Below are 27686 nucleotides of genomic sequence, written 5' to 3'. Positions count from 1 at the left end.
GAAGGAGCTGGAGGAGAGTCATCTGGGAAGAATGTGAAGATAAGAGCTACAGTGAGGATCAGTGGACATGAAAAGGACACAAAGTAACCACAAGTAATGTAAAGTAAAAGAATTAAGAGCTAATTGCGGAGTCAGGTCACATGAAGAAAAAATGTAAGTAAGAAAGGAAATTTAATAATTAATTTGGAGTCAACTGGGAAAATAATGCCAAAGTAGAATAAGATATAAGAGTAAATAGCAGGAGCTATCACTGTAGCTTCTTGGTGGATGAATAATGTTTGAATATCTTAAAGACCTAGGAAACCAAGGGAAAAAAATCTGAATTTCTAACAGGTATATGAACTGCAGATAACAACTGAGGAATAGTGGTCCACATTTTCAGGACTGGCTGTCTGATGCCCAGTGTAGATTGGCGGGGAGTGGAGGAAGAAGAGGCTGCAAAGAAAGCTGTAAGTCACATTTTTATGGCTCCTTGGTCCTTGGGGCACTGGGTGCTGATCCAGTCCTGAAGGGCACCTTACAGCAGCTGCAGTTCTAAAGGGAGTTCCATATACTTCTCTTTGAGCAGAAGAATTATGACATAAGGCACCAAAAGTAGAAGGTTGGTGAAAAGCACAATAATAAATCAGAAAGGTCCTCAGGGCTCCATGAGAGACATGAGACATTAGGGGGTAAGTATTAAAATAGTTATTTCATTAAAAAAATGAACTAAAGGAAAAGCTTTCTCACAGTGTAGTTAATAAATAATATACTTTCCACTTATTTATATAGCACTTTCCAGCTGAGGATCTCAAAGTATTTTACAAATGTTAATGAGTTAAGCATCACAAGACCCCTAAGTTAGATCTCCTTACCACCACTTTGCTGATCAGGCTAAAGCTGAAAAGATGATTACTAACTTGCCTAAGGTCACACAAGACATCAGGTCAGAACCAGGAAAAGAGCCAAAATCTCCTGGCTCACTGTTCTGTGCTTTCGCTGCAAGACCATTTTTTCCTTTATTTAAATTATGCTGGAAGGGTTCCAGTCCGCCTTCTAATAGAGTACTTGTGAAATGGAAGAGTGAAGATCCTGTAACCTGTAATGACAATTTCATTTAATGAGGTATCTTCCAAAAGTAATCTTTCCATACATATTTGCACTGATCACTTAGTCAAGCTGCTTGCTTTTAGGGTTAGAAACCCATCTTTTTTTCAGATTTTTAGAAATGAGATTAAGTGTCAACCCACCATTTTCCAAACACATTCAAGGGCATTTTTCCATATTCAGGTAAATCTGAGAATACAAGTGGCCTACTTACAGTAAAATTGCTCCAGGTTATAGAGATAGAGAAAAGTGAGCACAGATGAATAGTTTGGAAACTGCAGCATCTGGAACCATTTTATGCCTCATCTATCAATCTGCGTTTGTGGGAATTGAAAATTAACATTTCAAACCACACTTCCTTACTTCATGACTGATGAATCCCAGATCTGAGGTCATTATTCCATCCCCAAAGCAATATGGAGAGATATTTGTAAAGGTCACACTAAAGAATCTTTGTTAACTCTCACTTATGTTGTCTTTTCAATTAAAAGGCAATAATGAAATATATATTGTTAAGGTTGTAAGAAACATTCTATTGCAAGTCCCTGTTTCCACCTTTCAACTTCTGTCAAAAATGCTTTTTAACTGATACTTCTCATAGTGTGGGTCTGAACAAAGATGAATATTTTTTCTGGAAAGTTTGAATAAAACCAAGTAAGTAGGTTACAAGATACATAAGCTATATCACAAGTTTGTTCATTCATTATTAATATTAAATATTTGTTCTCTGCTAGTAAAATAGCTTTGTATTACCAAATTAGAATTCTTTACATGTGTGGTACTGAGTGTCCACTTAATGCTAGGAAATGTTTTTATACTAATAAGGTGTTTGAAGTGTTAAACTGTTTTTGCTATGCATTCTGGTCACACAACTATTTTATTATGGTTTTGCTAGTCAGATAGCTATTGTATTATTATTATGCGTGTGCTCGTCAGACACCTATTGTTTAATATGTGCACTTTGTTGATTTTACACCTGTTGTATTATGTGGCTGTTGGGTAGGCACACAATGTGAAAAAATTATCTAAATTATAACAATTGTACAAAATTTAAGATTTGGACCAGAAGAAAAGACTGGAGTGGGGTAGGGGTATGAAGAAGAGTGAAGGAAGACAAAAATGATTTTCACTAGTTCATCTTTCAGACTTCAAGAAGTATTACACAGCAACTGTATCTAAAAGGCATGGACAGTTTTTACTCAAGGCAAGACCTACTCAGACCTTTCTTTTTAGGTTTATTTACCATATATAACTAACACAGAAGGTAAGTGTATTAAAATCTTAACTTTTCACCCTTACTTTTTTTAAACTAGTAGATGGTCCTGCGGTAAACAGATAGCTGAGGCAATGAATTAAAAAACAAATAATAAATGCTTCTTGATTATGTAGTTTCCTTAAATTTATATATCACTAGCTATATAAAATCTTAGGGAGATTTGATGCTGTAACCTTCAATCCACTCAGATCCACTAAGTTAAACCCCTTCCATAAAAACTATATCCTTTTTTTGGTCAGAAAACCGCAGACATATTTTTCAAGTCTCTTCCCTTTATCAAAACCAGAGAAATGAGGATAATATTAACAATAACAAATGTGCCCAACCTGGAATTATATTATCAAATAGGAGATGTGAATTTTGGTTCTGAGCCAGCAGGAGATAGAAATACTTTGGGAGCAGAATGCTTCTCCCCTGGGGATAATCTTGCTCTTGACAAGCAACCCCACCCCATCATGCCTAATCCTAAAACTGTCACTGATGGATTTGGGAGTGAACCATACGGACACATTCCTTTTTGGGTGGATGAAGAATCAAAACAATTTGATGTTTTTGAAAGATGGGAGAGTAATGTTAGAAGAATCTGATAGATGACTGTCAAACCTTAGAAGTGAAGTTGGTGACAAACTAAAATACAGATTTTCTGTATTTGGAATAAGATTAATTTTTTATTTATTGGGGTATTATAGTTTGTAATCATACAATTATTGTACTTTTAGCATAAAGCTACTATATCTTCACTTGGAATAATATTTCAGTCAATTTTAAATTAGAAGTTAAATAGGGAAGATCCTCAGCTGGTGTAAATTGTCATAACTCCTTTGAAGTCAATAAGCTAAGGATCTATCCCATATTACCATATTATTTGGGAAGCCAATTAGCTGAAGCATGCTTATGGAATCCATTTTTGTCCATGTGATAAGACACAGCTCAGATATAATGGGTCCCAGTCTTAAAAAGATTTATATATCTGCTTAACATTATTAGCATGAGGAACACCAATGAAGTCAATGAGAGTACTTGTGCATAAAGTTAAGCATGTATAAGAGTCAGAGGATCAGAGACATAATCATTAATAATTTATATACCTCTAACTGCTTGTTCTGAGTAGATCAGTTGATCTATATCAAGCAGCTTGCACTTAGCTGTATGAAAACATATGTATTGCATTAGGAAAGTAGCATGTTGGTATATAGATGCTAGAACGGAGGACTAAGAAAGAACTGTTGGGAAAGAACATTCCCAGCCCCGTCACTTACTTCGTATGTGACTTTCAACAACTAATTTTATCTCTCTGGGCCTACATTTTTTAATCTGTACAACGTGGATAGTAATCAAGGGGGGGTGTGTTCTGCACCGAGTCAGAGCTAAATTCCGCAGCAGTTCCACGTACTATTTAAAATGCAGCTCTTTATGCAATTAAATATGACAATGAATTATTCAATTATTGCAGCCTCACTTGTACTATTTACATTTGACCGTAAGTTTAGATTTAACTGGGTTGTATATTGAAAAAGGCGGAACTGTTGTCGCCGGGAGCAGGAGACTTTGGCAGGCGCGGCTGGGGCACCTCAGGGCGCAGCGGGTAGAGCGGCTTTGGGGCTGTCCCAGCGATGTGCCGCGGAACGGCGAGCCCGGGGCAGAGAACTGGTGGCTGAGGCTGTAGCGATTAGCGCGCAGGACCAGGCTGCCGCGGCGGCACCGGTTCCCCCTCAGCGCGGCGGCAGCGTGACTCGCCGGGGAGGCGGAGGCATCATTTCGCAGCCCAAGGTTGTCGCGTCTTTCGGCGGCGAAAGGGCCTCGGCCGAGCGGCCTGGGGCGACGCCGAGCCCCGCAGCGGGGGGCCCATCCGGCCGCGGGTGGTTGCCGGGCGGCGCTCAGCTGCCGGGATCCCTGGGGCCGGCAGCTCCCATGGGCAGCAGCAGGGTCCGCGTCGGCCTCCAGCTGTCGGTAGTGGCGGAGAGAAGCCGGCCTGGCTGCGCGCCCCCTCTGCACCGTGCGCGGCCGGCCAAGGCGGAACCTTTGTGCGGGGCCGCCTGCTGCAGGGCTGGGGGAGGGAGTTAACAGGCACTCGCCGCCGGGGCCGGCTGCTTCCTTCCTTCCGGCTGGCGCGCGCCGCCCGTGACCCGCCGCCTCACGCTGCCGCCTGGCTCGGGGTGAGTGTCCCGTGCGGAGCGGGCTGTGGGCCGGGGCGGGGAGGTCACAGGCGGGGAGTCCCGCACTTACTAGCGCTTCTTGTTAACCCGCGGCTCGGGGTGGGGGAGGGAGAGCGAGAGTGTGTTTCCTGCCCGCCACCCACCCGGCACTGCATCGCCGGCTGCCCCCGGGCCTGGATGCTCCTTCCCCCGCCCCTGCCGCCAGGGCCCGGTGCTCCAGTCCCTGCTTTCCTACTGCATCGTTTCTCGCCCGCATCTGCCCCGGGGCTCCAGAGGTCATTCCGGGCCCTCTGGGCAGTCAGTGCTGCTTCCCCAGTCAGCAGCCACCTTGCTGAAGAGGTGCCAGCGCTAGTGCCCTTCAGTGACTGGCGAGAATATTGTGCCTCTATAGTCTTCTCTGTCTTCAGTTTTTAAAGCACTTTATACTCTGGGATCGTCCCAATACCCTGTCGCTCCTGTTTTGCAGATAGGGAATTTTAGTCTGTAGAGATTAAATTATTTGCACAGGGTTGCATAGGCGGTCTGCAGTTGAGCTAGGAATAGACCTGACATCTCCCGACTCTGCCGCTTTTGTTTTTTCCTAGCTTACCAATTTTGGCGTGAACGGACAGTGTAGGCCCGCACTGGTGATCAGCCTATGATGTTCACACTAGGTGGGAAACAGCACGGATAAAAATCAGTGGTTTAAAAAAATGGAATTTTTTATTTAAATTGGGCGGAATAGATCTGGACAAAGAGAAGTCAAAATAAATGGGAGAAGGAAGGGACAGGCTGTAGAAACAAAAGTGAAACTGTTTGAGCAGTGTATTCTAGAAGTCTTGAGGTCTTTCTGAGCATAACCTTCATTGATTTGAGATTGACTGTACTGTGCTCTCACTGGAAGGGAAAACCTATAATAGCAGCAGGCCTTAAGAGACCCAGTTTGGGGCTCATCTCTCCCTGAATTGTGAAGAATATGTATTAAGGTTATAACAATGAACAAGAATGCACTTTTATGTAGAAATCCATGATTAAATTGAGTCTTCCTGACTAGTGATTTAAATCAAATCCACCCTGCTGGAAAGAGTCTATATGTTGCTTGAGAGACTCCTTTAGCTCACCCAAACACTATCAAGCTTTCTTCTATTAGATCAAAATAATCTGGCTTTAGACTTTGGTTGAAGGTGAACTGGTGATCTCGGGCATGTGTAAAATAAGAACAAAAAGTGGTTTGACGGTTTCCAGATGAGGAGAGGTGAGGGGAAAAATCAATTTTCCAATTATAAAAACAAATCTCTCCCTGGTTTTTTGTTTTTTTTTTTAAAGTACACCTCTACCCCAATATAATGCAGTCCTGGGGAGTCACAAAAAATCTCACTGCGTTATTTCGAACTTGCTTTGCTCCCTTCCGTTCTTTGTTCCCTGACCGCCCCCTCCAGAGACCCCTGTCCCTGATCACCCCCAGGACTCCACCCCCTACCCAACCCTCCTGTCCCCTGACTGCTCCGACCCCTATCCACCCCCACCCCACCCCCGACAGGCACTCACCAGCAGCAGCGGGAGGTGGAGTAGCCAGGCCCCAGCCTGCTCCACTCCGCCACCTCCCAGCTGCGGCGCTCTGCTTCCCGCTGCCAGTGAGTGTGGGGAGATTGCGGAAAGGATGCCCCCCTGCACTCACAGTGTCGTTGTGGGGCAGCTGGGGAAAGGTCCTGCACTCACCTGCCTGGCAGGAAGTGGAGCACCATGGCTAGGAGCTGGCGGAGTGGAGCTGGCTGGGGCTGGGCTGCTCCGCTTCCCGCCACTGGTGAGTACAGAGGGCGTCCTTTCCCCAACCTCCCCACACTCACTGGCGGCACACTGCTGGTGAGTGCAGGGGGGACCCCTTCTCCCAAACCCCCTTCCCTGAGCGACACGCTAATCCCCCAGGCCACTCTAGGACTGTGGGGCCCCCAAAAGTGCCCTCCCACAGCTCCTGCTCCCCAGACCCTGGAGGGCAAGGGGGAAGCCCCTGACTACCCCCAAGACCCTCTGCCCCTTATCAAAACCCTCGGCCCTGGTTTGGCCCGGCACCCTTAACATGCTGCTCAGAGAAGTGTGTCAGAGCTTTACCGGCTTGTATGCGAACCCGCTTTATATCTGGTTGTGTTATATCGGGGTAGAGGTGCCATAACAGCTGGGAGATAAAAAGCTGAAATTGGCAGGAAAATAGGCCTTAGTTTGAAATGTTTGTAAGGAGTCAGATGAAAAACATGTTTTGATTTGACTGAGTTATTAGGATTAAAATTCAACATGGTCTTATGTACTACTGTACTATTTTTGGTGGTGTACAACTTTTTTAGCACTTTTTACTGATGGTCTGAGCAGAATTGGTATAGCTAATTTAACTGTTCAGGCACATACATGCTTCCAAACAGCGCATGTTGGATGAGCAGTTCTTCTATGGAGCACATTTTTAACATGTATTGGCAGAGTTTTCTATGACTTTAAACCCTTTCCTCATTGACTAAAGTGCACATGCAAAAAGCAGTGGTTCTTTGCATGAAATGTTAGTTTATGCTACTGTACCTGCCCTCTACTGTATATCCTATAGTCTTTATATGCTTTTGATATTGGGCAGATTATTTGGGGAGAGTCCCCTGAGAGACACTGGATGTTTTAAAAGCAGAGAAAGCATGCTGTAATGTCCTCTCCAATCTTGTGACCTCCTGATGTCCTTGGTGTGGTCTCTGACTCTTTTCAGACAGTTTTGCCACACAAAAAAAATGTTATTTATAGTGAATGAAACAACAATCGGAAAGAGAAATGACACTTTTAGTACCTTTTTTTTACATTTATGTAAGAAACTATGTGTAACTTAATGAAGACTTCCATTATAAGCAAGCCAGGGGGCCTGTTTAGGGATTAGGATTTAAGGTAGCCAAGGACTGTATTGAGGTGTTTTGTATTACTGTGACAGATTCTGAAGACTTGATTATCAATGATTTTGGCACTCATACCTGCTGGTTAAAGAGGGGATGATGGAAAGAGGGGAGGGATCAGTGGTTTGAGCATTGGCCTGTTAAACTCAGAGTTGTGAGTTCAATCCTTGAGGGGCCCTTTAGGGATTGGTCCTGCTTTGAGCAGGGGGTTGGACTAGATGACCTCCTGAGGTCCTTTCCAACTCTCGTATTCTATGATTCCAAGAGAAGGTTGGAAAATATAGCAAATGGAAGAGAGGGAAGGTCGCTGAATAAAAGCACTCAGCTTACATCTTGAAAAGAGGAGCATTTGTTCTTGCATTTTTGTTTTTTTTGTTTTTTTTTTTTAATGAGAAGATAAGCAAAGTATGTCTTGGGAGAGCAACAGAAACTAGAGCAGCTGCCCAGTTTTGTATGCTTTTACAGGGCTCTTGTACAGGCAGGTAGAATGGTGCAACAACAAACAAAATTAAAATAATTAAAATGCAGCCATTGGTCAGACAAAACTTTCTTAGAACAGTTAATCAAAGGTTCAACTCTTTCTCAGTGAACTGACAGAAAAATCCACTAAAATACATTGGGCGAAAAGTCTTAAAATACACCTCTACCACGATATAATGCTGTCCTCGGGAGCCAAAAACCCCGGGAGGGGTTGGGGTTACCTCTGTTAGCGGCGCAGCGAGGCAAAGGGAGGCACCCTGCCTGTTGCAGCCCCACACCGCTCCCAGAAGGGACCAACGTGCCCCTGTGGCCCCTGGGTGGGGGAGAGAGGCATGTGGCACTGCGTGCTGCCCACAAAACTCCCATTGGCTGGGAACAGGGAACTGTGGCCCATGGGAGCTGTAGGGATGGTGCTTGCAGGTAGGAGCAGTGCGTAGAGACCCCAGGTCCCTTCCTCCAGGCTGTGGGGGCCTGCTGGCTTCTTCCAGGAGCGGCGTGGGGCCGCGGCAGGCAGGGAGCTCTGCTGCACCACAGCGGCCAGAGATCACAATTGACTGGGAGAAGTCCCCGGGATTGACAGGTTGGCGACCATTGCCCTAAAAAGGAAGGCATCAGTGGTTGAATGAGGCTGCTGAAAGTTTTCAGACTTGAGACCCTCCTAGTTCAGTAGCACATAGTCCTGGTCTGCACCTAAAAACTACATTGACCAAGCTACCTTGCTGAGGGCTGTGAAATTTTGCAACCATGTGATGCCATTAAATTGAGATTTCCTTCACTGGAGAAGCAGCTAGGTCAACAGAAGAATTCTTTCACTGACCTAGCTGCCGCCTCTCAGAGGTGGATTACCTACATAGATGGAAAAAAAACCCTTCTGTTGATGTAGGAGGAGTCCACACTACTCCAGAATAGGTGCAGCACCATAGCTGTGCTGCTGTAATGTAGACATATCCATAGATGGTATCCTTCCACTGACCCCCAGATTCCAAATCTGATGATTTTTTACATGTTAGGACCAGGAGAATTTATTACTTCTACATGTGGTGTCACACTTCTCCATAAGATGGAGAATGCATCGCCGAAAGGAACTTTATCAAGGGATAAAGGTTGGCTTCAGAGAAGCCAACAGTAGAAAATATTGTAATTAAGTCTGCTACAAAGCCAGCATTTACAGCCTTCTGGGGAACTCTACAAATCAAGAGTACAGATGTCTTGTAATGGATCCAGCCTACAATTCTCTACTTTCTAATACCCAAATGTGTGCTACAGGTCTTAAAAAATGTGACAGTGAGACACATACAAAAGTAGTAGAGGAAGAAGTTTGAAATACTGTGTTAAAGAAAGATGTAACAGGCAGTTCTTTTCCTTTTCTTTTTGAGTCAACATTTTTGATGTTGTTAAATCACAGCAGTAAAACAGCAGGCTTGAATAGGAATGGGCTAAACTTGGAACTAAAATGTGGCATGTTCCTATTAGTAAGATATTGTATGATTGAAAGGAAGGCAAAATTTTTAGGAAACAACTTTTCTGAAATGAGGACCTTGTTGAATAAATTAAAGTACAGAAGCAAGGATTCAACTGGTTGTCTTTTGTACTCTAACAGAGATGAAAATGAAATCAGATGTTGAGTAAGCATTTAACCCTTTCCATTCTAATTTTTGTGCTTCTGTTTCCAGTTTAAGGATGATCATAAGTTTACATATTGTCAATCACAAGTGTGTCCTTTAGTTGTTTAGTTCCAGATTTAACTAATTAGTTTAGCAAGAAGTTACATATGAGCTTGTGCTACCACTGTAAAAATAGTCTAACTGTTACATAAGTGGATAAATATTTCTAAAATGTTTTTTAAAGAAAATAAAGTGCATATTTTTCAAGGCTAAAGCTTTTTTCTTCTGACTTCTGTTTAGTATTAAATCAAAATGGTTCATGCTGAAGCCTTTTCTCGCCCCCTGAGTCGGAATGAAGTTGTTGGTTTAATTTTCCGTTTGACGATATTTGGTGCGGTAACTTATTTTACCATTAAATGGATGGTAGATGCAATTGATCCAACCAGGAAGCAAAAAGTGGAAGCCCAGAAACAGGTAAGACCAAACTTTCAATTTCTTTGCTTTCTAAGAGCACTTTTATACAAACCACTGTATATATGCACAGAAGCCAGTTCACCAACTGCTGAAGCACATTTAGGACAGAGATTGAAAGAATCCACTCAATAGAAATGAGTGGGAACATTTCTTTGGCAGGTATTATGGCCTAAGCTGTCAAGCTCTGCAAAATTTAAACTTTAGTTTAAAATCAACTTCCTAGCTCATATGGTTGTGAAAACCTTCCAAATGTAAAGTGATGCAATGTTGTCTTCCTCAAGTCTGCAGACAGCTACAATACCTTTTATGCTGCTAATAGCTTTGCTTAATTAGCAGCAGGGTGAAATTAATACTCTGTCTCACTGCTGCTGTTTAAAACTTTGTGAGCAACTGTAAAACTAAAGAAACAGTCTAATTCTCTGGTACTGCTGCAGCTTTGGGGGAATTTGAGTTAATATAGGCAGTCATAGCAGATGTAGGATCAATGGGAAGAATAATAAGAAGCCAGTGTGGCTCCATCAGGAGCTATTTACCTGAAAAAATCAAAAAGGAATCCTACAAAAAAAGTGGAGACATGGATGAATTGCTAAAGAGGGGTGCAAAGGAATAGCACTAACATGTAGGATTGAAAACAGAAAGGCTAAAGCACATGAGTTACACCTATCAAGTGACGGAAGGCAATAAGAAGAGATTCTTTAAATACATAGGAGCACAAGAAAGGAGGGGGAAAGTGTAAGTCCTTTACTTAACAGGAAAAGAAGAGCTAATAACAGATGCCATCAAGAAAGCTGAGGTGTTCAATGCCTACTTTGCTTCAATCTTCCCTAAAAAGGTTAATGGTGAGCAGATGCTCAACACAAGAAATATTAACAAGGGAGACTGGATGCAAGCCAAAATAGAAAAGACCAGATTAAAGTATTTAGATATGGTAGATGTATTCAAGTCGGCAGAGCCTAATGAAATTCATCCTAGGGTACTTAAGGAACTAGCTGAAGCAATCTAGGAGCCCTTAGCAATTATCTGTGAGAACTTCTGGAGAACGAGTGAGGTCCCAAAAGACTGCAGAAGGGCAAACAGAGTACCTATCTTTTAAAAAGGGGAACAAAGAGGGCCCAGGGAATGACAGACCAGCCTTACTTCGACACCTGGAAAGATACTGGAACAAATTATTAGACAATTAATTCATAAGCACCTGGAAGATAATGGGGATAAAGAATAACTAGCATGGATTTGTCAACAAATCTTGCCAAACCCAACCTAATTTTGTTCCTTGACAGGTTTATTGCCTGGTAGATAGGGAGGAAGCTGTCTATGATATGTCTTGATTTTCATAAGGCTTTTGACACAATCCCACGTGACATTCTCATAGGCAGAGTATGGAAATGTGGTCCAGATGAAATGATTTCAAGATGGGTGCACAGCTAGCTAAAAGAGTAGTTATCAATGGTTTGCTGCCCAATGGGAGGGGAGGGCGGCATGGCATATCTAGTGGTGTCCCACGGGGGTCAGTTCTGGCTCTGACACTAGTCAATATTTCCATGAATGACTTAGATAATGGAGTGGAGAGTATGCTTATACAATTTGCAGATGGCACCAAACCGGGAGTGATTGCAAGCACTTTGGAGGACAAGATTATAATTCAAAATGACCTTGACAAATTAGAGAATTGTTCTGAAATCAACAAGACGAAATTCAGTAAAGACAAGTGCAAAGTAGTTCACTTACAAAGGAAAAAATTCAAATGCACAACTCCAAAATAGGGAATAACTGGCCAGCTGGAAGTATGCTGAAAAGGGGTTATAGTGGATCACAGATTGTATCAATGTTGTGATGCAGCCGCGAATTAATCTGTTTCTGGGATGTATTAACAGGAGTGTCATATAAGACATGGGAGGTAATTGTCCTGCTCTACTCAGCACTGGTGAGACCTTAGCTGGAGTATTGTGTCCAAATCTGGGCACCACACTTTAGGAGTGAATCAGGAGGAGAGCAACAAAAATGATAAAAGGTTTTGGTCAAGTTTCCTTTGAGGAACGGTTAAAAACCTGAGCATGTTTCTTCTTAAGAAGATGGGGGCAGGAGGGGGGGGGGGAAGGAGCAGATCTGATAAGTCTTTCAAGTATGTTAAGAGCTGTTAAAAAAAGAGGACAGTGATCAATTGTTCATATCCACTGAAAGTAGGACAAGTAGTACTGAGCTTACTCTACAGCAAGAGAGATTTAGGTTTGATATTAGGAAAAACTTGCTAACTAAAAGGGTAGCTAAGATCTGGATTATGCTTCGAGAGGTTGTGGAATCGCCATGATTGGAGATTTTTAAGAACAGGTTGGACAAACACCTGTCAGGGATGGTCTAAGTTTACTTGGTTCTGCTACAATTCAGAAGGCTGGACTTGAAGACTTCTTAAAGTTCCTTCCAGACCTACATTTCTATGATTCTCTACAGGAGCTAAGATGCTCTGGACAGGAGGGAAGAGACAGAGACAAAAGCCTTCTCAGTGGGTAGAGTGGTTGGAGTTTTTAATTTCGATCACCTACTAACCAGAGGCTGATAGTCTTCAAGCAGAATCTGTCTACAGCACCCTAGTAGCAATCCCACATCCTCCCCATTCCCAGTACTTCTGGGAAGCAGTGGGGTAACCTGGACCTGGCTATTTCATTTCCTCCCTCCTAAGTCTCTTGCATCTATCTAAAGTTTAGTCTTTTGATTAGTAAGTGGTATAAATTTTTCAAGCCCTGGTTTAAGACAGGAAGTGAACACTAGCGTATCCAACTGCAATTTTGTATTTTACATAGTGCCTTGGTGCAAAGGACTTCTAGATAAATGGAGTATACTTAGCCCATCATCTTGGCCAGATTAATTAGAGTTAATTCCTTTCATGGGTTCTTTGTTTGATAAGAAGTGGTCAGGACCGCTCTCCAGCATCATTTAACAAACTGCAGCTTTAATGCAAACTTCTTTATACTGCTGGAGCAGTGCTTTTATACAGGCAGAGGGAAGAATACCCCCTACTGCAGAGGTCGGCAACCTTAGGCGTGCAGCCCATCAGGGTAATCTGAACATGGGCTGCGAGACATTTTGTTTATGTTGACTGTCTGCAGGCACGGCCCCTTGCAGCTCCCAGTAGTCGTGGTTCCCCATTCCCAGGCAATGGGAGCTGTGGGAAGTGGTAGCCACCACCTATTAGTGTGCCAGTTCTGAAGGACTGAGACAAAGCAGAATTTTTATGGCTTTTCAGTCTTGTATGTGTCTGCTGTGAGTGGCACTCGGAGTATTGTCTATGTAATTTTTTGATGTGACATTTGTTGGAAACGGAGACCACGAATTAACTTCACATAGGCCACTGAGTAGATGGACAGTAATGCCTTTTTATTGCAAAGGACTCAAGCCATATTGAACGAATGACTTCCTATCTCATTTCTAGCTCCTGACTTCCAACCCCCAAAATAGCAACTGCTTAAAGTCTGGTTTTAAACTATTTAACCATTTTCTTTCTCTAATGTTCATGGCTTCTGTTCTCTCTTTCTAGGCGGAAAAACTAATGAAGCAGATTGGGGTGAAAAATGTCAAGCTTACTGAATATGAAATGAGCATTGCCGCACATCTAGTTGACCCTCTTAGCATGCATGTAAGACACTATATTCACTGCTCATTTTCCCCTCATTATTCCTATAAAAAGTATGGAATTTTATGTATGTATAAAACAGTGCAACATTTGATACATGGAAGCTCTTAATAGTGTCATTGGTAGTCAAATCTATCCTTCAACTAGGAATTATATTTTCATAAATATAGAACTTTGAAATTTTAAAAGCTCATCATTGTCCCAAGTGGAAAACAATTTTCTACCAGAAAATCTTAACTGCATCATAGAGAGAAACCTGTGTTTTTCTCTTCATTTTGTTACATTATGTATAAAAATGATTAAATTTACAAGGTTTTGAATATGAGGTTTCACACTGAATTTTTTTGTTGTTTGTTTAATGATTCCCTGGAGGCCATTTAGGAATCAGGGTTATGTTTGCTGGCAGTGGGTATGATACATACATTAACTTTTTTTCCAATACTGTTTTTGTACATCAGGTAACCTGGAGTGATATTGCAGGTTTAGATGATGTCATTACAGATCTGAAGGACACAGTCATTTTACCCGTCAAGAAGAAACATTTGTTTGAGAATTCCAGACTCTTGCAGCCACCAAAAGGTAAGGAGAAAGCATTCTAGATCAGGAGTTCCCAAATTGGGGGTTGGGACCCCTCAGGGGGACGCAAGGTTATTACATGGGGAGTTGCGAGCTGTCAGCCTCCACCCTAAACCCCACTTTGCCTCCAGCATTTATAATGGTGTTAAATATATTTTAAGTGTTTTTAATTTATGGAGGGAGTGCCGCACTTTGAGGCTTGCTATGTGAAAGGAGTCACCAGTACAAAAGTTTGAGAACCACTGTTCTAGATATAACTTGTCCGTGGTTTCTTTTATTAACAAAAAATGTAATGACTATCTAGGACAAAAAAAATTATTTAAAATGTATGCTTTCAAGATGACTGTTCCAGACAAGTTGGGTATTATCAATAATAGCCTTGTGTTAAGAAGAAGGGTCAAATCACAACCTGATATTTAAAGTGTAATTCCTCAGAATGGTATTTTTCTATCACCCTAATTATGAGGATTGACATTATGCAATCACCTTTTGCTTATTGCCTGAGGCTTTTTATTTCTTTTGTGAGATGGCCATTTGTTTATGTTTAGTCTAAGATCTTTGCACTACTTCACAAATGATCTTCAGTTATTATACAATGTCGATTTTTATTGACGTCATATCCATGCATGTTCTACCAATCCAAATACACATTTCCAAGAGACATCCAACTTGTGCATTAATTCTGGATTTCTGGTGGTGGGTTTTTTTGTGTGTGCTCTTTACATTTAGTTTTGTTCTTTTGCTGAGATCAGATATAACTCTATGGTATATGCCTGGAAATGTTTTCACACTTTGATAAGGATACCAGTGCACTGATAAAAATGAAGGCCTTAAATGAGAAGATTTACTCCAAACTAATTTTGCAGGTCTCTTTTGACCCGGACCCAGATCTCCAGTAATCCAGGCAATAAGGGAATGCAAGTGTGACTATGTAGACCCTTCATCTCTCCTTCTCTGGTGTTTAGTTACATAAATTCACTGCCAACTTAACACAACCTAAGAGAGAAAAGGTCAAAAACCTGCTCTTATTTATAGTATTGTAAAGTTGAACTGTCTCCACTGAAGTTCTTAGTCACAATTGCCTTGTACTCATGTACATGAAAGCAAAATTTGGACCTAAGTAGTTAGATAGGAGGACAAGAGTGTAAGGCTTATTTTCTATCAACAAAATCTCTTCCATCTTTTCTTTGTATTATGTGACAACCTTCTTTGTATAATTAATTACTCTGTACATCTATCAATTGTCCCTTTAAAGTGTTCAGTTCCATTTTGCTTGGAAATAAATGTTTCAGTTTTATACAAAATTGTTCGCTGTTAATAATTCATCTTGGCTGGAAAATTGGTGTTCTGTCATGTGCTTTAATAAGATGATGAAAGGAGTATTTATTTAGACCTTCCAAACAGACCATGTCCCTCAATTTGATCAGTCATTCAAATCATGAAGCTGGCAGACAGATCTCTTAAGTAATGTTCCTTATGTAGATGTAGAAAGCCTCAAACATTTAAATTAAGAAAAAACTAACTCACCAGCTTCTGCAGCTGTGTTTATAGACACCCATTTAAGTTTAACTAAATAAGAACCTGTTCACTGCAAGAAACTATAATAAACTGTTTGATTAATTTTAGAAAAAAAATTGAGATTAAGTACTTCTAAATAATATGCATGGAATTTTTAAAAAGTGCTTTTAAAATAACTTGTATGGCTTTCCCTACCTCATTACAGATTTTTTTTTTCCCCATAAGCCTTTTCAGGAAGGTAGAGTTACTATAAACAAAGTCCTAGCAAATGCCCCAAGTAACCAAACTGAATTTTTCCCCCCTCACTAGCTTGTTTGAATCATAGTAATGTAGAGTGTTACTTATAACTGTAATAAGCACAAAACAAAGCTTCCGATGTTTCTTAAGTTTAAAATGAGCTGTTATGTATTAACTCTTCACTAAGAAACGAAAGTAAAGCTCTCTTGAATAATTTGAAATTATTGCTTTTTTTAATATTAAGACAATAAAATAATTGCAGGACAATTGTTTTACATTGAGTTTGGTGGTAGTTGCTGAAAGGTACTCGGATGCCAGCCTTAGGGAAATCTAGATAGAATGTGAGTTCATACATCACTATGTTAGTCACACTGGGGTCTTTCCTTCCTTCCAGTGATCCTAAAACTTTAATACTGTTGTTTTTCAGGAGTACTTCTCTATGGCCCTCCAGGTTGTGGTAAAACTCTGATTGCCAAAGCTACAGCAAAGGAAGCAGGTTGTCGATTTATTAATCTCCAGCCTTCAACATTAACTGATAAATGGTATGGGGAGTCTCAGAAACTGGCTGCTGCTGTCTTCTCCCTTGCTGTAAAACTCCAACCTTCCATCATTTTTATCGATGAAATAGGTAACATACATGCCTTTTTCTTAGTCATAGAAATGCAACATTAAACTTTTAAGTACAAATTGATGTATCTGATGATATCACTAATTCTCAGAAAACATTTGTATTGGCATACAGAACAAAATGGTGGTAAAACAAGATTTAATAGCGTAAAAAGTATTGAAGAGCACCCCTTGCAAAGTAGCATGTCTCATATTGCAGAAGTCCTCTGATAAGAGTTAAATTTTAAGTGAAGTTATCCCTATACAATGTCTTTCTTAAAGAGCCTTTCCTTAAAAGCTTTTCCAGCATTAGTAGTTACTGTTTGTGAATTTACACCTGGGGTTAATTATAGGAGAAATAACACAGTGAACTGAAGTTCCGAGTTTGAGTGTCAATTCTGGAAATATATGGTGGTGGGGTACAGCACCACTGTTCATTCTTTCTTTCTCCCTGGGGCTAAGTTGGACCTTTTTAGGAAGCTCATGTTTAGAGAGGAAAGGCTTTCCTGAAATGCGTAGTTATCACTGGAAGGCCCGGGCAGATTAAACTAGACCTTCCGCTGGTAGAATGTTGAGGAAGCTAAGGACTTGGAATTAGAAGACTGCAAAGAAATGGGTGGTTAGAATTAACATAACGATCGGTATGGTACCTGTGAAGAAGACATCTGCCTTGTCCCAGACCTCACTACGTATCAGTTCATCTCTTATAATTACTTTCCTAGCAAACTGGGAATAAGTTGGTCATAAATGTAAATTAGATTCCTGGATAATCTTCAAACTGCTTCCAGTGAAAAAGTGAGGCAATGAAAGACCTAAGCCTAAGTCACTGAAGTAGCTGAAAAGGGAAGCACAGCAAAATCTAGCCTAGGCTATCATGGCATTGAAAGAATTTCTCAGACAGACAGGATTCATTCTCAAAGGATATTTGTGGCCTCTCTAAAGATGTGTGGGATATCAAATCCCAAATGGTTTGCTCAGGAGAAAGATAGATAGTATCAGCTTTCTTCAGAAGCTACTCCATGCCATATTTAAATTGGCCCCTGTAATGGGCTTCACTCACTGCTAGAGTGCCTCATCTTGGCTGCTGTGGGGATTACTCCATCCAGGTCTGTTCCCCCCCACGCGATAGTTGCTCACACTGTTTCCCCTCTTGTTCTGTCTCTGGAACTCAGGTGCTCCCTCTTAATGACTTAGCCCTCTGGCCAGGTCACTGTGTAGTCCTTCCTTTCCAGACTATCAAAACCCCACTGGATCTGCTGTCTTCCACTTTCCCAATGGTTGGTAGAGGAACCTGGCCCAGCCTGCTATTTTGGGTTCCAGTTCCAGGACTCTATGTCCAGCAACTGTGGTCTGCTTGCTATTTCCCTGGACTCCTTCTTACCTCTGTTGTGACTCCCCTGCTCTCTAGGTTTCCTAGCCCAAATTCCTTCCTTTCAGGGAGTAATTGCAGACTATCTAGCTCTGTAGCTTTAAACATACCTCACTTCCCTTTCAGCTCCTTTCCGCTGCCAGCTTCCTGATTTGTATATCTGCCCTGCATGTTCCTTCTCAGGAGGCTCCATCATCAATCAATCTTTCAAGCACAGGCTGCACCTGAGGGAGAGCCAATCAGGTTAATTGACCTCACTTAATCTGCTCTGCTTTGTGTGGGGTAGACATCACCATGGACCCCAGCTGCCATTAGTTATTGAAAGAGCCCATCAGCTGCCTGGTACTAGAAGGCAGGAATCTGACAGGCCCAGACCCATCATCTTCAAGCTGCTGAGTTCAAGGATAAAATAATGTTAATGAATGCTGCCAGAAATGCTAAAACCTTATGTATAAGGGCCACAGAATTTCTCTTTTTTTCTGATTTCTCCTCTGATCTTAACAAAAAGAGCCCTGCATTCTATGGAATATAGCAAATCCTATGGGGACCACTGTCAGATGCAGCATCAAGTACCCTTCCACCTTCACTGTGGATTTAGCAGCCTTCACAAGATTCTGGACCCCCGCCCCCCTGAAACTTGGCAGACACTTCAAAGACTGAAACCAGATTTGACCAAAAATAGCAGATTTTTTTTCCTCATCATGAAAAGCATACCTCAGCAAATTTAGAAATCAGTTTGTTTTTCGTATGTATTCTTGTGGATATGGTAATATTCACTTATATAATCTTCCAACTCTGAGTAGATAACCAGCTAGGCTGAACTCTTCCATTGACCACCTTTTGGAACTGAGCAGTAACAACTGTTTGGCACTGGAGAGAGTAACAGATTAACACTAAACTGGGTGATAGCACACTATCTATTGATTGTAGTATTATCTGCACTGATCATCACAACTTGCACAGCTAGACAGAACCTCTTCACTAGAACCCCTGATGGATCATGTTATGTCTAACCACAAATCCCTTGGAACAATCCATACTCCTGATATGTAACCTTAAATAGCACTAGTTATTCAATTTGTACAGGACATCTGGCATAGAACTGATATGAAACTTTTTAATATATTTAGATTTTGTACTAATTGATATTTGATTTATCAAATTACTTGAATATATTTGTGTTTAGAATATTATATAATATAGGAAGGGTAGGAACGGAGGGAACGGAAGCAGTCAGGGATCTGATCATGCCCACATTGACTTGTTTTAAGTCTGTGAGGTTTTTTTTTGTTTTCTTTTACAAATATACTTTGGAAGACACCTATTTAACTATAGAACTTTTTGTATATCTGATACCCTTAGACTCAGTTGAAGGCAAAAATTCACTCAAAACTAACCAGTATCAAATATGTATAAACACAGATAGCAGCCTAGAGATGTGGTATTACAATATTAGTGGAGACATATATGTCTTTAAAGTAAGGCTATACACCTTAAAATTAGGGTTGTTGATTAATCACAGTTAACTTGTGCAATTAACTAATCCTATCATTATTTAATGTAGTTGACATTTTTGGAGATATCTCTGGTTTTTGCATTAACTGGAAAAAATCACAAGCAATGGATAAATCACCAAAAAAAAAAAAAAAAAAAATTTCTTCTCAGTTTCAGCATGTTCCCTTTAAAATGTGCAATAAAATAACTTATTCGGTAGTTAAGATTTGTCCTAATCTTCATTAAGTTGCTTCTATAGATATGGACTATATATTAAAAGAAATTTCCAATGATGTGGAGAGGAGCATCTTTTCCCTCTTTCCTTGCTGGGGGAGAATAGAAATAGCCAAAATGAATATCTAAGATTGACATATATCATTAGTCTATTGCTTTTCAAGGTCTCTCCATCACTCTTTGCTTGAATAAAAAGCTTATCATGCAATTTATATGGGATTTAAATCTTTATTACTCAGCATTCCAAATGCTTCCTGATGTAAGGTAGTTCCCCTCCAGTGGTTTTACATATACACCAGCCTGGTTTGAAATTGAAGGAGGCTTAGCCATGCCATTTCCGCTCATCTTCTCCCCTTAATAGGCTACCCATGCCTTTAAGGAAAAATCTTACCTTTACATATACATGGGACACTCTCCAACACATTAATAGGATTATAACCAATGTTGCTAATTTCCTTCTCATATTGCTACAGGATAATCCATGCCTCAGAATCAAGGCCAATTTCACACTTCTCTGGCTTAATGTGAAAGATACTTCAAGCTCTTTATCCCTGAGATCCTCACAGAACAAGATATTAAATGGATACTACTGAACTCCAGAACATTTGTCTAAGGCTAGATTGGCAACACACAGCAAATGTTGGAGATGTAAACACCACATGCCCAACCTTTCATACATCCTCTACACGAGTCAAAAAATGCATGTGTTCTGGAACACCATATTAAGTGCTCTCTCAAAAACTCTATCACTATCTTTTCTCCGCCAAGCTTATGAATTTTAGGGGTGCAGGATAAGTTGGTATTACCAATTAACATCAAGAAATGGATTGCAGTAACTATTTTCGTGGCCAAAAGAGTTATTTTGAGAAAATAGAAATCTTCATTTCCTTTCCTCATATGGAGGCTGGCTTAGTGAGCATTCTACTGTTGCATTATTGGGAAAAACACTAATAGAAACATTTGGAAAAAGTATGAGGATTTATGGTCACATGAAACTATGGAATACTTTTGCAATTTAGTATACATTCGTCTCTGATACTCCTACATTATGCCCTACATTACCTTTTGAGGTTAAGTTTTTGTGGTTTGGTTTTGTTCCAAGTTTTGCAAATAATTAATGCTGTATTTTGTTATTTATATGCTATTTCTATCGTGTGCATGTATTTATATTTTTTGTTTTATTTGTTTTTTATATAAAACAATAAAAATAAAGTTTAAAGAATTAACAGAACAAACGAGAATGGGGAAGGAAGAAAATTTAAAACAAACAAAAATCTATATAAGGATTAGGGAGAAAGCAGTGGTGCTATTTGTTAGAAGCATGAGGATTTGTCTTTTTAACATTGAAGTCATGAATCCATGACAAAGTGAAACAAGAACACTTCAGTTAAAATTGGTCATTCTCTCTTACACCAAGCACTTCTTAAAATGACACATGGGACACAGAGAAGCAAGATTCACTGTGAAACATGGAGTGAAACTACCACGTTTCTCCAATTTCATATTTATGGTGGAGTCTTTTTCCAAAGACAATCTATTTTCCTTCTGGAAGCACTCTTACTAACTCTTTTAACAACAGTATATGCTTCTGGAGATGATTAGTAGAGCTAAAACGCTGCATGAAAAGTGAGTGGGCCACTTTACATTAAACATGCAACTATGCTGTAATAGTCTCCTTTGATGGCTTCTTAGTTTGTCCTATTCTCAGAGGGAGCATGATAGTCTGCATGAGGAGGAAGGATGAAAATATCTAGGAATAGAAGCTGCCTAAGATACTAATTATATATAGGAAGTGCTAGTAAGATACCTGATAACGTAAAACATTGGCAAATGCAGATTTTTCTCCCAGGTTTTCTACAATATTTTGTGATTATTTCACAAAATCTGAGACCGTTTCATGTGATATTTCATGTACTTATATAGTGCTTAGACAATGTAACTGAGATGATCTGAGTAAAATGTCAGTTTCTGTCTCCTTGGTCCTAAATTATTTTTCTTTTGTGATTACAATCTTATACATTTGCCCTTGAGAAATACATAGTTGCTGTGGTTGAATGTGAAGGTAAATAATGCTCATTGAATCTCTTTCATTTAGATTCCTTTCTACGAAGCCGTTCAAGTTCTGATCATGAAGCTACAGCTATGATGAAAGCTCAGTTCATGAGTCTGTGGGATGGTCTGGACACTGACTATAGTTGCCAAGTGAGTTAAAAAAATAAGATGAAAACTACCATAATTCTCATGGCGAAACTTAATATATTTTTTTCTCTATTTAGGAATAGGCCATTTTTGACCAATTTGACATAGTAGCTGCCAGAGCTACTCTCTGTTTTGTTGCTGGATGACAGAATATGTAGGAACAAGAACCCTATGCTAATAGTCATTTCATGCATTTGTGTTACTGTGGACAATAGTAAATTATAGACACTTTAAAAAAGTGTTTTGTTTGTATAACCACAAGATTTGAGATTATTTAAATTTGGAGCTTTATTACTTGAAACAAAATCACATGAACAGCTGTTTCAGGCTAAATGTAGTAGCTAAGACAAATACAAACCACTCTTGGCTTGTCTAACTGGTAAGGAAATAAACCCACACTGTTCCTTCTGAAATTCACTTGCATGACTCCTAAATCTTAGAACCCAGGAGCCTTATTGAAAGATCTGAATATTAATCCCAGTGATATCAATATTCATTATAGAAAAGCCTAGACATCCTCCCTCCAGCAGCCCAGCTGTTATGCTCCTACAAAGCACACGGGATCTTTATAGAAGAAGGAAAATACACAGCATTTATTGAGAATACAACAGTTAGCATATGCTTTTTAGTCACACACACACTCCTGCCAGTGGTGTTCATAGTTACCACTCTGTTGTAGCTCAAGTCAATCCAGTTAGATTGAGCACGAGTGTGGAGCTGGGCTCTTATCGGTCGTGATCCGGTGCTCCTGGAGTGTGGCAAGACGAACCCAAAAACCCATGGCCAAGCACCCTTGTTCTTATAGGTTTTTTTTCATTTGTAGAAGTCTATGGATTTTGCTGTGTCAGTTTGTGATCGGTTACTTCTTAATTGGTGTAAACATTTCAATACACCTCCGAGAGGGTTATTCTGTCCTTTGTTCTGATTTAATCAATTGTCCTCAGGGGTGCCAGCCTTTACCTCAGAGTTGTCAATCTGCTTTTCATTAGGGATATGCGTTGATGATTCTTTGATGTCCTTTAAGTCTCTTTACTTTTTCTTCCTTGACTCTGGCTATAACAATGTTTTCCTTATGCATACATCCTCATTCACACAAACAGATTGAGAATACAAACAGTAGTATTTTATATTGAGCAAAAAAGGCATTGCAAATTAAACCTTGCTAAATTTTACAATCAATAACCAAGACCAGGTCTTCCATGTTCCTCTAATCTACTTAACATAGACACAATAGAGAATCCTGTCTCTTACTTACTAAACCTTAAAACAAAGAAATATATATTTAATTAGAGTGCCTAATTTGTAATACATATTAGGAAACCATAGTAGACATTATAACACATCCTAAAACAAAAGGGTGACCATAATCACTCATAAGGATTGTTCTGATCTGTCCATTCCTTTCTGCTATTCAAAAAGGGGTGGCTAGCAGGATGAAATCAAATCATACATTAATTCTCATAGCACATTATAAAATGCAGCTCCTACACAGCTGCTTCTCCAACAGAAGCATAATCCTTAAGCTTACTGAGCTGAGCCTAAAAGTTCAGGAAGCTGATATTACCAGAGCAGGAATTTTGCCTCATTTATCCAACCCTTCCTTTCTCATCTAACTTTTGGTAACAATATCAAATTAGAAAATAATAATTGATGCTGCTTGTAAAAAATACTTGAGAGACTGAAATTCTGTAGGCTAGAACAGTTGGAGAGTGACAGGGCAGCCTGCCCCCACACCATCCTATCTATATTTTTCAAATTTGACTCAGAGAAACCTTCTTATAAAGCTGAGACGGTAGTTCTCTCTCCATATCTGTTAAATGCTTGACCACTGTACTCAGTGTCAAGATGACATTTGAAGTGATAGTTTTATATGTAGAAATTAATCCACTAGGAACTGTACAGATGACCATACTTGTTTCACATAGACCACCAAGCAGTCATTGGATGGTAACCACAATCACAATGCAGGGCTAGAGGTGTTGGATAAGGGGTGGGGGCAGTCAGGGGACGGAGCAGGGTGGGTTGGATGGGGAGGTGGGATCCTGGAGGGGGGGTGACTAGGGGTGGGGGGTCTCTGGAGGGGGCAGTCAGGGAGCAGGGGGGTTGGATGGGGCATGGGAGTCCTGGGGTTTGTGAGGGGGCAGCGGGTGGATAGGGGTCAGGGCAGTCAGGGGACCTGGAGCAAGGAGGGTCCGGGGGGGGCAGTAAGAGTGTCTTTGGAGGAGGCGGTCAGGGGACAAGGAGCTGAGGGGGGGTTGTATGAGTTGGGAGTTCAGGGGTCCTGTCAGGAGGCAGGGGTGTGGAGAGGGGTTGGGGCAGGCAGGGAGTGGGGCGGGGGTTGGATGGGTCAGGAGTTCTGGGGGTCCTGTCAGGGGGCGGGGAGCAGTTGGATAGGGCATGGGAGTCCTGGGGGTCTGTTTGCGGACGGGGGTGTGGATAAGGGTCGGGGCAGTCGGGACAAGGAACAGGGAGACTTAGATAGGGAGTGGGGTCCTGGGGGGCAGTTGGGGGCAGGGGTCCCAGGAGAGGATAGTCAGGGGACAAGGAGCAGCGGGGTTGGGAGTTCTTAGGGGGGCAGTCACCCACACCTCCCCCCCGAGCCCTGACCCCCGACCCTCCCCCCCCACACACACCACGCCCTCTGCCCTGAGCCCCGCATCCCACCCAGGCCCCTGCCCTGAGCCCTATACCTCCCTCATACATACCCAGCCCTCTGCTTGACTCCTTCATCCCCCCCCCCCCCCCAAACCCTAGCCCTGACTCTGGCACCCACACCCATACCTAGCCCCCCTTTTGCCCTGACACCTCCAGCCCTGACTCCAGCCCGCCCCCAGCCCTCTGGGTCCTGGCTGCTGGCCCCGCACAGTCCGCTGCTGGTCTGGGGTTCTGGCTGATGGGCCCTTGCCAGCCGAGGTCCCGGCCACTGGTCTTGCTCAGCCCGCTACTGGCCTAGGTGAACAGAATCCCAGACCAGCAGCGGGCTGAGCGGGCCGGCGGCGTAAGATCAGCATTTTAATTTCATTTTAAATGAAGCTTCTTAAACATTTTGAAAACCTTGTTTATTTTACAATACAACACTAGTTTAATTATATAATATATAGACTTATAGAGAGACCTTCTAAAAAACATTAAAATGTATTACTGGCACGCGAAACCTTAAATTAGAGTGAATAAATGAAGACTCGGCACATCGCTTCTGAAAGGTTGCCAAACCCTGCAATAGGATGTTAGTGCTAATAACTATACCACACACAACTTGAAGTTAAGGCTGAGTAACCTGATGTTCCCTTAGGCACAGACTCTTCCCAATGTTTTTAACAAGATACCTCTTTAAACATTGTGAAAGTTTCTTGGAAATAGTCAAATGAAGCATTCCTTTCATTCAGTAAAACATATATCTGGTCTTGTGCTTCCACTACTGAGTCTAGTGTACTGGGTCTGAAGAGTCATTGTGGCCCCTCATTCATACTTCTTGGCATAGTGGGAGCCCCATTAGAGTAAAATATAGTACAAAACACCTGGTTGGAGAATTTTGGGACTCTGTTATGAAAATCTATTTAGAATATTTTTGAGAATTATTGGACATGTCCTTTTACTACCAGGTTCAGGCTTTTCCCATATTGTACTTCATACTGTTTAGAAAAATCTTTCTTTTAAACAATGATTTTGAAATGTCCAAAGCACTTTTAAAGACTGCTCCATATTTGTTGAGAGCTGACAGTTACAATTTCTTCAAAATATTTTATTGGTAAATGTTAGTTGGGAGTGTGTTGTTGTGTCTGGATCTAAACAAAATTCCCTCTGATAGCAAGGATTTTTTCCATCTTTTATTAATGTTGCAGAATTCTTAACATTCTGAGGAAAATATACTCGGATCTCAGTACCTTAACCAATAGAACATGATGGGCAACATGTAGACCATGTTAGTTGCCTCCTGCCTCAAGTGCACCTGAGAAGGAACAGTATTGTGCACAATGTGCGGCCTGTTGTATCTTACTGAAATTAAATGGTTTTTGAATTAGACTTATTTCAGAAATTAACTTTGAAATTTGGAGAGTTTTGTGTCAGCAAATTGTCTATACATTTTCCCTTGCTGATGGAGATACAAGCCGTGGTGATGATCTAAAACTCCCTTTATGAGTTACAAAGCTATGCATTGTGCCACTTGCATGAGGAAGGGGAAGGTGGATGGCAAGGAATTATTAGGGCTCCAAAACTGGTGTAGGTTGGATTGCACTGGAACAGTCTCTCCCTATGCTGACATGAGGTGATTCAGTACAGAACAAGAATCCCATTGTAGCCTGTCTTCCTTAGTACCTTGTGCCCTAGAACTGCTTTGAGAAGGAGAGAGAATCCTTAGATGAGGGTGTGACTGGGGATGACAGATCACATTCCCTGTCTTGAAAGTGGAGAGAAGTCTGTTTTTGTCATTTCTGCTGTTACAACAGATGTTCATCTGCTATGTTGTAAGAAAGGGGCAGAGTTTCTCTAGGGATACAGAAGAGAAAAGAGCAGTTACTGAACTTTACAATGTAATCTCTAATTATTTTAATTTTTTTTTTTTTTTTTAAGATCTAAACTGATCTTAGCCTGTTCCCAACCTTCCCTTTGCATGAATGGTGATATGTTTATATTTGTACTTGGAGCTAGATTTTGGCCTCAGAACAAAGCAGCCATAAAGGAGTCAAATCTGGTCATCTTTTTGTCTTGTGTAAGAGAACTATCCAGATGCCACAGAGCTGATTTAGTCGTTATGTTGTGCATCTGCTGTGTTCCCAGAGGAAAGGTGATGTGGCCAGGGTACTTGTATGCCCAGGTGATTTGCCTGCTGCCAAACATACCCCTGGGGCCAGATAGCAGAGAGAATTGTTAGATCAAACTTCAAACTCCTCTAATTTTTGCAAAGATACTGGCCTGCCATCTGGCTGGCCCCAGAAATAAGGGATAAGTGTGGTTTTCACCTCCTAATGCTGTCATTTGCAGACCAGAGAATCTGATCCCTTAATGACTTCTATATGTGGTTGTAATTGCTGGACCATTGATTAAATGAACCTTTCGCTTACAATATTTTGTTGAACGTAAAACATTTTTTTAAAATGTCTTGCTTACTGTCATACTATCTAAAGAACAGGAATACTTGTGGCACCTTAAATACATTTATTTGTTAGTCTTTTTGTGGATACAGACCAACGCTGCTGCTACTCTGAAACCTGTCTTACTGTCTAGTAACTTGTGCCACAATTGTGCCTCTAGGTGGCAGCCTCACTCTAACTCATGAAAGCAATATAGCTCTGATGCATAACTCTCAACTTGCCAAGGCCAGTTGTAGAGCAAAGATCCAAAATGAGAGCACTAAAACAATAGGTTTTTATGAATCTAAAATCATATGGGATTAATTTCTTTGACATTTGTGTTTTTTTTGACTGAGCATTTGAAATGTATATAATTTATAACAAGAAGTGAGAAAATAAGATGTGTACACTATAGGTAAATTTGCCCTTAAAATGACAGTCGAGGTGTAGTCCAATGGTGTAAATATTGTTCCTGTATTAAATATGGATTATACAAATAAGATGCATTCATCTTACATTATATGAAACCTCTGTAAAGCTTCCTGTAGTTCAATGATCCTCAAACTTTTGTACTGGTGACCCTTTTCACACAGCAAGCCTCTGAATGCAACCCCTCCTCCCCTTAAAAATTAAAAAAACTTTAATATATTTAAACACCATTATAAATGCTGGAGGCAAATCAGGGTTTGGGGTGGAGGCTGAAAGCTCACGACCCCCAGTTTGAGAACCCCTGCTATAGCTTCACATCTAGTTAATACTACAAAAAAAAGTTTATTTTGGCTT

At 41.0% G+C, this 27686-nt stretch overlaps 1 protein-coding gene across 1 annotated transcript in view; it reads left to right on the top strand.

The window, feature by feature from the left end:
• Positions 1–4338: 4338 nt before the first annotated feature.
• The window catches only part of ATAD1 (ATPase family AAA domain containing 1), a 30668-nt gene continuing 7320 nt past the window's right edge, over positions 4339–27686 (top strand). Inside the window, exons 1-6 of the mRNA XM_050959626.1 lie at positions 4339–4518; positions 9800–9973; positions 13503–13601; positions 14057–14177; positions 16357–16557; positions 21728–21834. Coding sequence (XP_050815583.1) covers positions 9812–9973; positions 13503–13601; positions 14057–14177; positions 16357–16557; positions 21728–21834 — 690 coding nt within the window. The 5' untranslated portion in view covers positions 4339–4518; positions 9800–9811. The remainder of the gene's footprint in view (positions 4519–9799; positions 9974–13502; positions 13602–14056; positions 14178–16356; positions 16558–21727; positions 21835–27686) is intronic.

The sequence above is a fragment of the Gopherus flavomarginatus genome, chromosome 6 (assembly GCF_025201925.1).
Source record: "Gopherus flavomarginatus isolate rGopFla2 chromosome 6, rGopFla2.mat.asm, whole genome shotgun sequence".
Lineage (NCBI taxonomy): Eukaryota > Metazoa > Chordata > Testudines > Testudinidae > Gopherus > Gopherus flavomarginatus.
The sequence above is the reverse complement of the archived record's forward strand: the minus strand, read 5'-3'. Positions and strand labels throughout refer to the sequence as shown.